The sequence below is a fragment of the Grampus griseus genome (assembly GCF_964374135.1).
Source record: "Grampus griseus genome assembly, chromosome: 9".
Lineage (NCBI taxonomy): Eukaryota > Metazoa > Chordata > Mammalia > Artiodactyla > Delphinidae > Grampus > Grampus griseus.
This window is the reverse complement of record NC_139003.1, coordinates 5,509,005-5,523,980: the sequence shown is the minus strand read 5'-3', so window position 1 is coordinate 5,523,980 and position 14,976 is coordinate 5,509,005. Positions and strand designations below refer to the sequence as shown.

Sequence of the window (14,976 nt, the reverse complement as noted above, 5' to 3'; positions counted from 1 at the left end):
TATTCCTCCACTTCCACTCCCTGCCTGCGCACCCTCCTCCGTCCCATCCCCCTTCCCTGGCTCTGTCGCTGGCTCTCCCCCCTTCCGCCCTAGCTGCAGCGTTCCAGTCCATCCCTGCGCTGTAGGGGGTGAGAAACAGAAGCACAGACTCTACCCAAGAGTGGCCCACGGCGCCCAAGGCCTTGACTGTGGAAGGTGGCGTAGGTCCCACCTCATACTGGAACGAGCTGAGGACACAGAGGCACAAAGGGAGCCCAGACCAGACCCCAGCCCCACAAAAGCCCCAACACTCACTCTCTGGAGTTGAGGTGCAAAGTCCCCAGGAGAGCCTAAGTGGCAGCTGCCCAAGGGGGTGAGGACAGACACGCATTAACCCCAGAAGGCTACCTGCTCAGCACCATCTCCTGCGCTGTCACATTCCAACGCAGGGGAGCACACGACCCCCCCAGAGCCAGCGACTTCCCTGGGGCCCTGCAGGCCCGAGGCACATGGCGGGGGAGGTGGGAGAGATTGCGGGAGTCCCCAGGGGTGTTCCGCTCCCAGGTGGAGCTTGCCGGTTTCCATGTGCACACCCACCACTCAACTCTCAGCAGCGCCCCCTCCCAAGACTTGGCCTTCAAGTTCCTGGCAAAGGCCACTTCCAACCACAGTCGGTTAAAGGCTCTACCTCTCAAGCCCTGGGGCTCACACTGGCTTTCACTCTGGGGTCAAGGCTTTAGCCCTCTGGACTGTTTCACTGTGAGTAAGGACACCTGAGGAACAAATCTCTAAACGTATTCAGCCAAAGCGCCACAAGGGATAAAGAGGAATTTACACTGAATTTACAATTAAAGAATCACTTGCACTGAAAGGAATGAAATTCTGCTACTGTGGGACCATCCCAGAAACCCTGGAGTGGTATGGGAGCCACAGCTATATTCTCAGGACGGGCTTCCCCACGGGCCCCTTTGTAGTGGAGAGGAAACCAGCACTCCTAGGGTACCACCCTCTTGCTTTCACCCAGGGATCTCATCTCATTCTCCCCCAAGCCCAGTGGGCAAAGTGGGGACTCTGGTCCACATCTTACAGGTGAGGAAACTGAGGCTCGGGAAGCACCAGTAAACTGCCCAAGTGGACACAGAAGCAATGACGGCATGAGAATTGCAAACTTGAAGTCTGACACCCAAACTCACCGCCCTCCACCACCACCCCCTTTTACAGAGCAGGTGAAAACCCTCATGTTCTCCCTGCTCCCACAAACGATTCTGTTCTCCAGAACCTAGCACAAATGACAGCTAGGTCCAGACTGTCGCCGCAGTGGGTGGATGCTCCCACCTCCTATGGTTCGAAGGTCGTGAGGCCGAGGGGCTGGTGCCTGGCCTTGGACCCACCCGCCACCCGCTCCCTCCCTGCCTGCTTGGCATCTTTCAGTCCAGGCGCTAGTCCCGTTTCTAGTCAAAGGATTCCTGTGTCATCTAGAATACCTCCTGCCAGATTTATGATGTTCTAACTAGTCAGTTAGCCTGAGCAAAAAGCCCAAATAACTTTCCCAGGTAGGAGATGGAGGGGAAAAAACAACTAACACAGTAGCGTTCCTGAAAATGACCCTTTCATCGAACCAACAAAACATGGTTTATCTGAAACTTTTCTCTTTCCGTCTTTGACTCCTGTAAGATTTGTAAACAGCTGATTCACCCAGCTTTTTTGGAATTAGTTCGTAGAGTTAACTAAGCACCTGGATTCTCAAAGATTGTTTTCCTTCCCCGCGGTGTTGTTTGTCTTCTGCACTTTCTCTCCATCATTATTGGCATCAACGTGAGGGCTGCTCACATGGGAGATGGTTTCCCTGGGGTTGGGACAGGAAGATATAGAGGCACACCATCCTCAAAGGAGCACATGTTCTAACTAAGGAGACAAGGGTCCGGCCCCCACTCACCCCATCTGGCACAACTCTGAAGGGCCACCCCAGTTCCAGGGGGTCAGCTGAGGCCAGTTGTGACCCCTCCACCATCCAGCTTCTCCTTCTGCCCCGCTGGCTTTCTTTCCTTCCCCCACCACTGAAGGACCAAAGCTAGAGGCACAGAATCATTGGCTAAGAATAATTTTTAGGTGAAGGTAACAAAGATCGTTTCAGAGGCAGATCATCATTAAATGAGGAATATAACCAAATATGTCCATTCGACTTTAAGTCATATTTTATTATGGTCATAAACGCAGTGCCCGCACGCCAAGCCTATGGAGCTGTGCTCTGAACCTTCCCTGAAAACTGTCGTCACCACGTCTAGAGAAGGCGGGTGTGGATGGAGTGCGGAAGCCAGTGCAAGCCTGGAGTCTGGGTCCGCGCTGAAAGGACTCCACGATGGCTCACCGCTGCCCACAGCTTTGATTTTGAGCCAGTGCAAAACGGAGCTGCTTTGAAATCATTTTCTGATCTAAGCCGAGGTGCAGAGCTCTGCAGAGCACCACGCGGGCCAGGCAGACTGGGCTCCCCAGAAGCCCTCCTCACCTGCGCCACGAATGCCCGCCTACCAGAAAGGGTCTCCTGTCTTCCCAACATTCCCCCGAGGAGAAAACCCGAGTTTTCCTGCCTGCTTTGCCACTGGCCAGTCACGTGACTCTGGAGGCGGCCTCATCTCTGCTCCCGGAGGCTACCACGCAGGCTCCAGGCCACTTCTGCACCTGGCGGGAAGACTCCCTAAACCCAGTTTGGTACTGTGGCCCAGCATTTCCCTGTGTCTTGGAGCCGAGAATATTCTATTACCTGTGTCCTCAGGTCATTTCAGAAATCTCAGAATACACTTAACGAGCAAAGAAGAGTGGTGAAAAGTTACCTCTCCGTTCCCCTGGCACTGGCCTCTCCCCAAGGGCACAGCGGCTCCCCTGATGCGCATCCACCCTCAGTGATGAAAGGGTGGGGGGCCTACCACATGCCAGCCTCGGGAGGACCTGGGCTCCCCCCCTCGCTCACAGCCCCTCGACGCCCACCCGACCTTGGGACGAAGCAGTGTCCGTACAATCATGGTGCCTGAGCCGGTGGAGACCTTAGACTGCAATCCTCTCGCTTACAGATATGACATAGAAAATTACTATCTAGCAACTACGTGATTAATGATAATATGTTATTAAACATAATATTAATTATACGTCAACCTGTTTAAGGTCTTAATATAGTATCTACTAGAAAGTAATATTTAACGATTATAATTAATGTTATAATTGTAATACATAATGTAATATATAACATGTAATATATTACATATAATTATATATAATATATCTGTGTGTATTATGTTATATATAATTATATATAACAATATCACATAATTATAATATAATTATATAGTAACAAGATTAATACACTGATTATTATATTAATATTATTAATTATTATACAGTATATGTATTTGAGAAAGATAAATGGGTTTTTTTTAAGATTTTTTTTTTGATGTGGACCATTTTTAGAGTCTTTGTTGAATTTGTTACAATATTGCTTCTGTTTCATGCTTTGGTTTTTTGGCCGCGAGGCATGTGAGATCTTAGCACCCTGACCACGGATCGAACCTGCACCCCCTGCATTGGAAGGCGAAGTCTTAACCACTGGACCGCCAGGGAAGTCCCAAATGTTTGCTGTTTTAAGTCACTGTTTTGGGGGTGTTTGGTAGCAAAAATGAACCGATGTGGTGACTTGTGCCACGGCTCCCCTGGAGACTCTGAGCCTTGTGAAGGTGGGGGCCGTGCCCCTCCCGGTGGCAGTTTTACTCTCAGCCTTGCCTGGCACTTGGCACACAAAGAAAGGGCTTTTGGCGAATGTCTGGTAACTCAGTAAGAAGAAGCCCCGCAGTCGTGGGACAGAGGACTCAGCGCAAGATTTCTTGATTCCTGGTTTGGTGTTCACTCTAATGCTCAGTTATTTAAAAAACAAAAACTGAGAAAGAGCTAGAGAATAAGACCTATGAGTATAAAAGGCAGATTATTTGTCTTTGAGATGAGGGCAAATAACAGCCTGCAATGTCCTTCATGCAAAAGGAAGCAAATAAAGACCTGGTTAAGCCCAAGGGCAAACCCCTGGAAGGCAACTTGCCAGCCCAGGTATTTCGTTCTCCTGTGTGCCCATCACCGGGGTGGTGTCTGTCCTGCCCAGCAGTCTTGCCTCCCACCCCAGGCTGCCTGGACCATTCATGGGCATCCAAACCCTGGGGCTGGGGCAGGGCAGAGCAGGGACATCGAAAACCCAACTAAACACCAGAACTTTCTTTGCACGTTGGAATAGAATAGTTGTGAGCTGTGGACGGCCTGAAGTTCTTTCTCTGTGATAAGGATAATAACACCGATAGTGACAATAATAGTATCTCACAGGGTCGTTTTGGAGATAAACGGAGACAGCTTACCTAAGCACACGCCTGGCACCTGGAGCAAGTGCTCCATCAGTATTAGCTAAATCTGATGACAACATGGCGTCCCAGAGAGTATCTGATCATCAGTAGTACGGATCGGTCATAGCCACCATGAACAAAACTACCCGTCGAGCAGCGTCTGAACTGCTAGGGTGCTCATTACACAATATCCTGTGGACAAGAATGCGGCCGGGGAACCGCATCGGAATAATCACAGTCCGCAGCTGTGCTGTGCAGGCAGGGAGCCTGTCGTATGAGGTCCCTGGGGCCCCTGTAACACAGTACCACAAACAAGCCATGTGTACTTAAAACTGCAGAAATTCTCTCACAGTTCTGGAGGCCAGAGCCTGAAATCAAGGTGCTGGCAGGGCCACACTCCCTTGGAAACCTCCAGGGGAGGGTCCTCCCTTGCTTCTTCCAGTCTCTAGTAGCCCCAGGGTTCCCTGGCTTACGACAACATCACTCCAGTCTCTCCTCTGTCTTCACGTGATCTTCCTTCTGTGTCTCTGTATCCAAATTTCCCACTTTTTATAAGGACGTCAGTCATACTGGTTTAGGGACCCAGCCTAACCTCATGGTAACCTGATGACATCTGCAAAGACCCTGTTTCCAAATAAGGTCACGTTCACAGGTACCAAAGGTTAGGACTTCACCATAGCTTTGGGGGACACAGTTCAGCCCATGACCCTATTCACCTTTGTATCCTCAACACCTAGCACAGGACCTGGGAAACAGACATAAATGAGCTGACAGGTTTCCCAGTCCCAGCTCTAAAGGTGGCCAACTGTAAACACGGTCCCAGCAACCTAGCTCTCCACTTCTTTACAAACTGAATAGTTGGGGCCCCACTTCCTAAAATTCCGGCCCTGTCGTGTCCTTACTCCTGCAACCCCAGCACCAGCGGAGGTCACCCCAGTGCCACCTGCGCCTGGCTCTGCACCGAGTCCCCGCCGGGCCCCCGCAGGAGGCTGGCAGGGCTGCACGGCTCCCACAGCTAGGACCCGGCCTCAGCCGCATGGAAAAAAGGCTGGACTCCTGGGGTGACCAAGAGCAAATTGGTCTTTGTTGTACATTCATCAGCAACTTTGCTGCCAGGTCAGAGTATATCAAAACACAGAGGCCCTGGCATGAGCCCCAGAGCCTGGATGATATCTGATTGGTCTGTGACAAGCCATGAGTTGGCAGAGAAGGGCTTCCTGTCAACAGGAAGGAAAGGATGGGGATCAAATTATTTTCAACGTAGGCAGAAGAACAAAGAGATGAGATTTGGGTTAACCATTCCGATGCAGGGCTAAACCAGTCACACGTGAGAAACCTTCCTCCGCTGGAGGGGAAGCCCGGCTGATTAACCCTCAACCATTTCCTCTGGTTCAGCTGCACACACCCTGCAGTGGGGTCTCTCTAAGAATTCCCTGTGGTTAACCCTTGGGGGTATAGCTTCACTCCCATGTGGCTCTGCCCATCTGACAGCAAGGTCACGGTCAATTGACCAAGCAAATTAAGGACTGTTTCAACTCGGCTGCGCAGCACTTCACCGGCCTTTGTCCCAAATTTTAAAGACACTGACCACATTCTGACATTCGGTTCGCTGTCCTGGGATATCAAGACAGGCTGGTTACTGTCTGGAAAGAACTGGGAGTCACAGGCATTCACATGTACTCATAATCACTGTTCTGGGCCAGAGCGGGGTGGGTGGAGGAGACTGGGGGAGAAGAGGGCTGGATTCTAACCCAGCTCTTCCAAGGGTCTGTGGCCTGTTCGGTGACCTGAGCAGCCCCATAAAAGTGAAATAGTGCCCAGAAATAGACAGCGCTGGCAGTGAGCTGAATATACCAAGACAGGAAAAGTAGAAGAAATTAGACAAGAAACAGCATCATGTAAGAGCACATTTATTTGTCTGGATGGTTTCAGAGGACACAACTGATGTCGAAGTTAAGTGAAGGAAGTGTGAGCAGGTGAAAAGCCCTTGGCAAGTAAGAAGTGCTTCCAAGTCCTTTCCTGAGTCATACTTTGGTCTAAAGGGAAACCCCTGAGTGCAGATCAGCAACAGAATAGTTTTGCTGGGTTTTATTTCGGAAGGGCAGTTCAAAGAAAACAGGCAGGGAAAGATACTTGTGAAGCACTGAGAACCAGAGTTTATGATGTGTGGAAAGATATAACATTGAACACACACTGTACTGGGCTGCTGCTTCTGCTTCCGGAACCTCAGCTAGCGACGTCCTTTTGGTGCAATAATGATCCCGAATGTAAATGGTCGCATTTATCATTAGGCCACTATGCAGTGTTCAGAGCCTGGTTTACACAAGGATCTTGGACCCTCCACAGACAGGTCCTGGGGGAGAGTGGGCACAGGGCAGCAGAGGCTAGACTTGAATAAAGTGTCACCCAACCATGAAACGGGGAACGTACTTGTTCTCAGCTGGGCCATCTGTAAAGTGGGGACAAGAGGATGAGACGGAATCCAGCCTGCATGTACGCCCAAAGTCACTGGACGTGATTCTGCAAATCCACGTGTTTTGAATGTGCTCTGCTTAGATCACTACGTGAGCTGGTCCACGTTGGTCTGTGCATGGTCTGCAGGTAGAGTCTTCAAGGAAGGGGACCCCTAAATCTGTTCTCTGCCTGCCCAGCACTGGACTGTGTTTAACTGGCATTCAGCCAGTGTGCAATGCCCACGCTGCAGGAAGCCCACGCACTGTCAGCCATGCTCTGCGAGCTGCAGAGAGGCATCCAGGCCTCATTTATGAACCCCGGAGCCACAGGAGAGTTCCAGGGGCTCTATCACTGAGTACCTTGACTCCTGAAGGTCCCAGTATCATACTCTGGGCCCTTTTGCAGATTTCTCCTGTAGATATTCAAATGCCACATCAACTTAGACACCTTTTACTAAGTTATAGCTTCCTATTTTCGAGTTAACATTTATCGAGGGTCAATATCATTAGAAAGAGCTATAGGAAAAACACTTCCGCACCTTCGCAAAACTCTTGAAGATACGTACATATATAAAATCTTTGTTTTTTCGTAGAAGGATTCACACAATCACTTCTTTTAAGAATTTAGCACAAGAGGGCTTTCCTGGTGGCGCAGTGGTTGGGAATCCGCCTGCCAGTGCAGGGGAGATGGGTTCGAGCCCTGGTCTGGGAAGATGCTATATGCTGCGCAGCAACTAAGAACCTGTGCTCAGGGCACCCAAGATGCACCAAACCACGGAAGGGCTAAGTCCAGAAACACTGCAGTGAGGCCTCACAGGCTGCTTCATACTGGGTTACTCAGGCTGGGGGCCTATCTGGACATTCACCTTTATTTGGGAGCCAGAAATATTCCACCTTTGTTTAACAGCAGCCAAGGATCTCTCTTCTCAATGACAGCTGAAAAAGTGCAGATGAGAGACAGATGGATAGATGGACAGACACACGGATACTTAGATGGGTGGATGGACAGATTGATGGAGTAACTCACCGGGGCAGAAGAACGGATCAGTGTTACGCTGAGGCAGTTGGAAATCAATTGTTTTTTAAACCCCTGTAGGCACAGGAGTCACCTGGAGAACTTACCAGAAACAAAGAACCACAGATCCCACTCCCCAGAGACTCTGATTCAGCAGCTCTGGGCCGAGACCTAGGATTTTACATTTTAAACAAACACCGGGTGGTTCTGCTTAAGCTGGTCCACGAACTGCACTTTAAAAAACACTGCCCTGTGCCATGCGGCTGCTTCCCACTAGCTATCTACCGTACTGTGACCGCCTGGAGGGGTGGGATAGGGAGGGTGGGAGGGAGGGAGACGCGAGAGGGAAGAGATATGGGAACATATGTATATGTACAACTGATTCACTGTTATAAATCAGAAACTAACACACCATTGTAAAGCAATTATACTCCAATAAAGATGTAAAAAAAAAAAAAAAAGCCATACACAAAAGGAAAAAAAAAAAAAAACACTACCCTAACCCAACAAATCTTGCTCAAGGGGTACAAACTGACCAAGGTCAAGGCCAAGGTCAAAACTGACACCCCCACTGTGCCGCCCGGCATCCCCTTTCTCTTCACCGAGGCTTCACTCCAGGGTGTTTCGATGGTGTATTGGGCAGTGAGCACTGCTGTCACTGGGTCCTCCAGTCCCTGGGGGCAGAAAGGCAGCTCTCATCCCCACCCACATCCGGGCGATGGCCCCTCCCGCCATGCACTGCCCTAGCAGAGCAGATCTGATTGGATGGAGGCTACTGGTCACCGGCCCATCGCCAAGGTGAAGGGCGCTGGGCCTCCAGCAGCGTGAGGCCTCCCTCCGGAGACACCACAAGCAAAGGCATCCCTAGTGGCAGGCCCAAGCCAAGCTGTGTCTCCACAACCTTCTGGGACCGGCCAGCTGCCCCTAGCTCTATTTTTAGGTTGTCTCCAGGGACGGTGAAGGATTTCTGGAGCACCTCTCCCAAGAGGCCTGGGGACTTGTGCGTTCTGCCAGCAGTAAATATCGGGCCACGACCTCGGATCGAGTCTGACCCCCTCCAGCTGCCTCTGTCCCCACGGGCTCCTGTGCGGGTCCTTCTCTCCAAAGCCCTCCCTGCCCCCTTGGTCTCCTGCTCTGTCACTGGCTTGTGAAGAGACCAACAATACAGTCAACGACCCAGCCAACAGTCATCAACTAAAATATGTCTAAGATACATGAATTTCAGCATTAATAGCGAAAATAAGTTTTCTCGGACAAAAAGGAGGAAAGAACATGCTTACTCCCAGCAATGGCTTCTCTGGCAAAGTGCTAGCAGATCGCCACACACAGCTAGACTTCTAATGAGGTGTTTTCTAAAAGCATTCCCACCACCTTGATTATTATTCCCACTTTACCGTACAGATGAAGGCTGAGGAAAGAGAACCCAGGCGAGGTGCCAACTCACCAGGACTCTGAACACTACGCCCATCTCACTACTTTTAAAGGCCCAGTGCAACCCCAAAGGAACCTGCACTCAGCCTTTCCTCTTCCTTTTCCTCCCCTCCCCTCCCCTCCCTCCTCTCCCCTCCCCTCCCTCCTCTCCCCTCCCCTCCCCTCCCCTCCTCTCCTTCTCTTTCCCCTGACAAGATCCGAGATGGTTTCCCATAAAGGTGATCCAAGCTGAGATTAAAATCAAGCAAGGTTACACCCTCCATTAGGCCCAAGGGCCATTCTCCCTACGACAGAATTCAACGAATAAGTTACCTTAGTTAGTAACTCTGGGTCTCCACTACCCGCTGTCACCCAAGTCCCTAGTGTATCCCCTAAAATTGATTCCTCTTTTCTGGTGTCTCATGGCACAGCAGGCGCTATTGGTAGGAAGGCAGAGTGAAGATGGTTAAAGATAATCAGAGCCTAGGATGAAGGTTTGCAACGACTTCCCCCAACATCCTTGGTCATGGTTCTGTTCATGTACCAGATATGGGGGTGGAGACAGAGTCCAATCGTGTCCAAAAAGGACACAATCCAATTCAGTAAAAAGACAAGCTGCTTGGACATTGGAGGTCCCAGGAGGCCTCACCACTGTGAGTGGCACTGGACGCCACCGAATGAGCCCACCCACGGGACCGCCAGGCCAGTGTCCTCCAGGAGTCACTCTCTAGAATCCCGAATGTCCTGGCGCATGCTGCCACCAGGCTAGCGAGTTCTCACAAAGCATTGTTTTCGTCACCTTTAATTGCTTTTTAGTTTAAATCACCCCCCCCCCCCGGCCCAAAACAGTGAGACAACAACTTAGATTCAGTCATTTATCCCAGGGAGCAGGGCAAGTGAGGCAGGGAAGTCAGAACAACCAGAAAGGGTGCATTATTGACGATCGGACCACCACTGTGGGCAACGGGGGCTGGGCCCTGCTGCGACCCTCTGAGACATCCTACAGAGCCCATGTCAGAACCATCAACCCCAGGGACAGGGAGGCTGGGGAACAGTCCCACCTGCACCCCTCCCTGCCTGAGGGTTGCCCCTTAGGGCATCATCCCAATCCCAGCATTTCCATCCCAGCCCGTACTCAGGCTGAACAAACTGCCCCTATTCAGGAGGGTTCCTTCAGGAGCAAGAAAGACACAGTGAGGAACTGTGGTGTGGAGCGGAGCTGTCCAGCAAGGCTGTGGAGAACGCTGGGTGGGCTACGGGCACACGGGGCAGGGCACCAACAGCGTCTACGGCAGCTTCTCAGTGGCTTCAGGGGACATCCTCATCCCCGGGCCTACCTTCCAGGGAGGGCAGCCAGAGAAGATACAGGACGCCAGGTAAACTGGGATTTCACATAACGATGGGTATTTTTTAGCATAAGTTTATCCCAAATGGTGCCTGGCACATTCATATACTAAGAAGTTGTTCATTGTTTAAAATTCTAATTTAACTGCTCATTTAGTTTAGTTTTGTTTTGTTTCCGGTTCGTGGGCCTCTCACTGTTGTGGCCTCTCCCGCTGCGGAGCACAGGCTCCGGACGCGCAGGCTTAGCGGCCGTGGCTCACGGGCCCAGCCGCTCCACGGCACGTGGGATCTTCCCGGACCGGGGCACGAACCCGTGTCCCCTGCATCGGCAGGCGGACTCTCAACCACTGCGCCACCAGCGAAGCCCGCATTTAGTATTTTTATTTGCTAAATCATGCGATCCAACCTCAAGGCTCTCCTTGATCTGACCTTGATGTATTTCTGATTACTCTGATTCTCGAACGCTTTCTTCCATGAAAAGGGGCTCTTCCCTGGAGTTGGAAGCAGTCCTCCAACTCCCCGACTCCATGGGGGTGCTCAAGCTGGTTCCCTGGCAGGGGTAACCCCTGCCATGTCTCTGTCCTGCCTACCACCTCCGGGTCTAATGCCTCTCTGAACATGTCTATGTACTGCCGCCTCTCCCTTCTCTCCCCTCTGAAAGCAGGTACTGCCTGCACTGGTCACCTTGTGCCCTTGGGTCATCTGCTAACATCTGTCTGAATGCTGTATTTTCCCAGCTAGAGTGTAACTCTCACCCAGCCCAGCACAAGGATCAACAGGTAATTACTAGTTGGTTAGTGAGGAGACCCCCTCGGTCCCCACCCCCCCCCAGCAAACGCAAGCCCTGTGAGAGTGGAGACAGAGCCCGTCTCATTCCCCCCTGGATCTCCCCATCAAGCAGCACAGCACACGTGTCGTGGAATAATTGAGTGAACAGAACCTTCTGTAAGGGCTGCATCACGCCAAGAACGTTGTCTAAATCAGCCAAAGACATCACCAGCAGCAGGAAGGCGGGTCGGAGTATTCTCACTATACCGTGGCTTTTCCGCTTTCACAGCCTGGCCGCGCGCTCCCTTTCCGGGTTCTGGATTCTGTCCTACACCACCTCTGGAGAGCACCCCACACATACTCCTCTTTGAGACCCTCACCAAACGTAAATACGATATGGCCTGGGCACTGGGCAATGTCATTTTCTTTTCTCTCTCTTTTAAATTAGGTGCTCCGATGTAGATGTAATAGCCATGCATTCATATAACACTTAGTATTAGTAAGAGCTTTCTCAGGGGTTATTTTATTTCAACATCCCTGAAAGGTACGCAAAGCAGAATTATTATCTGTTTGACAAATGGGAGAAGCTGAGGGGTTAAATGGCTCAGCCAAGCGACGACTGCCGAGGGAGGTCAGGTGTACCTGTGTCTAACTTTTTTTTTTTTTTTTTTGCGGTACGCGGGCCTCTCACTGTTGTGGCCTCTCCCGTTGCGGAGCACAGGCTCCGGACGCGCAGGCTCAGCGGCCATGGCTCACGGGCCCAGCCGCTCCGCGGCACGTGGGATCTTCCCGGACCGGGGCACAAACCCGCGTCCCCTGCATCGGCAGGCGGACTCTCAACCACTGCGCCACCAGGGAAGCCCGTGTCTAACTTTTCATTTACAAACATGGCTTAAAATGTCTCACATTAGCAATGTAAACAGGAATATCTCATTTTCATATAGAATGTTTACTCAAAGGAATGCTTATTCCTGCATATTTGGGTCATCCCCCTGGTGGTCACACAGCAGGCAGGGGTCCAGTCACCTGCTCCCTGAGCTTTCCCCTGCCAGGGAGGGCTGGCCACCCTTCGCCACTTGGGGCTGCTCCCTAAAGTACCCATCAGGTGTCTGGGGCTCCCGGGGCTCCCTACCCTTCCTGGCCAATGTGTGCACACAGGCCTGGGAAGGAGGAACTGCGGTCAACGAACACAGGAGTGAAGTGCCTAAGGAGGTTCGCAGCAGAAAGTGCGTGACCAGCTGCCCTCCCCCAGGCCCCATGCTGCTGTCAGGAAGGATTAGCTTTAAGGAGGTATCTTTAACAAGTGTCATCGGAGACAGCCCTGGAGGGTGGGACTCACCGCGCACCCCCAACCTGTGCCCAAGAGCCTCATCCGTGATCAAAATTGCATTTTCCATGGAGCCCTCGTGTGTGTGTGTGTGTGTGTGTGTGTGTGTGTGTACATTTACTTGGTTGGTGAAGGTTGGGGGGTGTGACCCAGTTGGGGGTTTCCTTCCGGTGCAGGTAAGGGCTGCGCCGCACGTCCCCCCACGGGGAGGCTAGGGAAGGCTTTGGGGGCCACGGGCTACCTGGGCAGGCAAAGCGCAGGGTGGGCGCACGACCCCGCCCGCCGCTCCCTCCAGCTGGACAAAGTCAAGCAGCAGACCGATCGATGTCGCCAAAGTCCGGGCCGGCTGCCGGCGTGGCCAGGGCTGAAGTTCGCGAGGGCCCTGCACGCCTTAGGCAGTCCCGAGCCCCCAAGGACCTGAAAGGTGCTCCCACGGTCAGGCAAAGGGGCCGGCTGCAGAGGAGTCTCCAGCCCCCGGCCCAGAGTCACCCGAGGGAAACTGGGGAGCAGGGAGTGTCCATTTGAGGGCGCAGCTACACAGCCAACGCCCCCCTCCCCCGCTGTCCCCACCCACTGCCCCTCCCCTCAGTCTCGGGCTGCGGCGCGCGGCTCCACCTCTCCGGAGCGCAGTCCACACTGTCCTTTTTCAACAAAACAACGCTATGCACCGCCCCTCCGCCCCCGCCCCAGCGCCCGCACCCGGCGGGATCCCGTGCTGCGCACAGCCCGCCCCGCAGCTCCCGCCCCCGTCGCAGACGGTCGCCGCGCCCCGTTCGCACGCGGGTGGGAAGAGAGATGGAGCCCGGGCACAGCGGCCCAGCTCGGCCCTGCGCCTCCACCCTTCCCCAAGCCGCCCGAAGTGACAGGAGGGGCACGCACGGCGCGCGCGGGGCGTCCTGCGTTAACCGCTTCCGCGCCGGGTCGGAGCGACGCGAGGGTGGGGGGCCGGGGACGGCGGGGTGGGACTCACCGGAATGTGCACTCGCAGCGAACGCCGCTTCTGGCTGCTGTTCTTCTTGCCGCTGCTCCCGCCGGGGCTGGAAACATCCTTCTTCTTCTTGGTGTCCATGGCCGCGCTTCCCATAACTTTAACCAGAAGTTAATTCCGGGTGACTCGTTCCTGGAATTCGGTCCTCTCCTTCCCAGTCCGGCCCCAGCCGTCGGCCGCGAGCCGCACGCGCTGTTTACTGTCCTTGCACCCTGAAGACACCGCGTGGGGACTTCCGCGGGGAGGGAAGGTGGAGCTGGGGTGGCGGTCGGCGGGAGCGCCGAGTTCACGTGTCCTCTTCCTCCTACGGGCTCTTCGGATGCGAAATCAAAGCCAAAGGCTGTCCTGGTTCTGGTCTCTCGCCGGGCTACGCGTGGCAGAGGTCTCCCGCTGGGTGACAAAGTTTTCTTCCTTTTGCAAAGCGAAGCAACATTTTCCACCCTCTCGGCTCCTCCCACAGATTCCCAGAGGTAATCAGAAAGGCAGGTGCAATTAAACACGGCAATTTGGGAAGCAGCCCTCCTATGCCTATGCCTAAGTGGAAAATCTGGCGAGAGCCAGACAGTTTGTATGTTTATATGACCCTCCACCGGAGAATAAACCAGCCCGCAGCCTGGAACTAGGTCCGTCCTCCTTTCTGGGCGAGAGGGAGGGAGGGAGGAGGGGAAGAGGAGGTGCAAGCGCTAACACTCTTCGCAACTGGGCTGAAGCTCGACTGCGAGCACGAGTTCTGGCGGCCGCCCTGCCGGCCGGAGGGCGTGCGGGAGCCCCGCGGGGAGCGGAGGGCAGCCGCCCGTTCCGTGCCGCCGCCTCGCCGCGGCCCGGGGGCCCGAGGGGTCAACGAAGGGCCGGGCCTGGCACCGACGCAGGCTCGCGGGGCGGTGGACGGCGGCGTGCCTCGAACAGGAAGTGCGCGGCGTGCGGCGCGCCCTCCCGCTCCGCCCGCCGACCCCCGCCGCCCCCTGCGGCCGCGGCGGCGCGGGACTCGCTCCGAGATGATTCCTGACTCATGCCGTCCCCCAGTGTCTGTTTATGCCTCACCCCCTGAAACACGCACACGCGCCCTGTGCCCCGCAGACCCGGCCGCGGCGGAAGCGCGGGTTTCTGTGGGATGCGCGCTGACCCGCACGTGCTTCTCGGAAAACCGCGGCGCGGGTCCCTCCCCCGCGGCGTGCGGACCTGAATGCGCAATGAGAGCGGGCGGAGTGCGGGTTTTCACCCCCACCCCGCCGTACCCCACCCCACCCGGCTTTGCTTAGGTTCACCAGGGGATCGGCGGTAAGTGTCGGGCGCGGAGTCAGCAACCCGGCGCCGCCGTG

General features: G+C 53.9%; 1 protein-coding gene across 2 annotated transcripts in view; it reads right to left on the bottom strand.

The window, feature by feature from the left end:
- The window catches only part of PRKAG2 (protein kinase AMP-activated non-catalytic subunit gamma 2), a 277,365-nt gene extending 263,266 nt beyond the window's left edge, over positions 1-14,099 (bottom strand). For both annotated transcript variants that reach the window (XM_082661762.1, XM_082661763.1), the window contains exon 1: positions 13,640-14,099. In XM_082661762.1, coding sequence (XP_082517888.1) covers positions 13,640-13,753 — 114 coding nt within the window. In that variant the 5' untranslated portion in view covers positions 13,754-14,099. The remainder of the gene's footprint in view (positions 1-13,639) is intronic.
- Between the last annotated feature and the right edge of the window lie 877 nt (positions 14,100-14,976).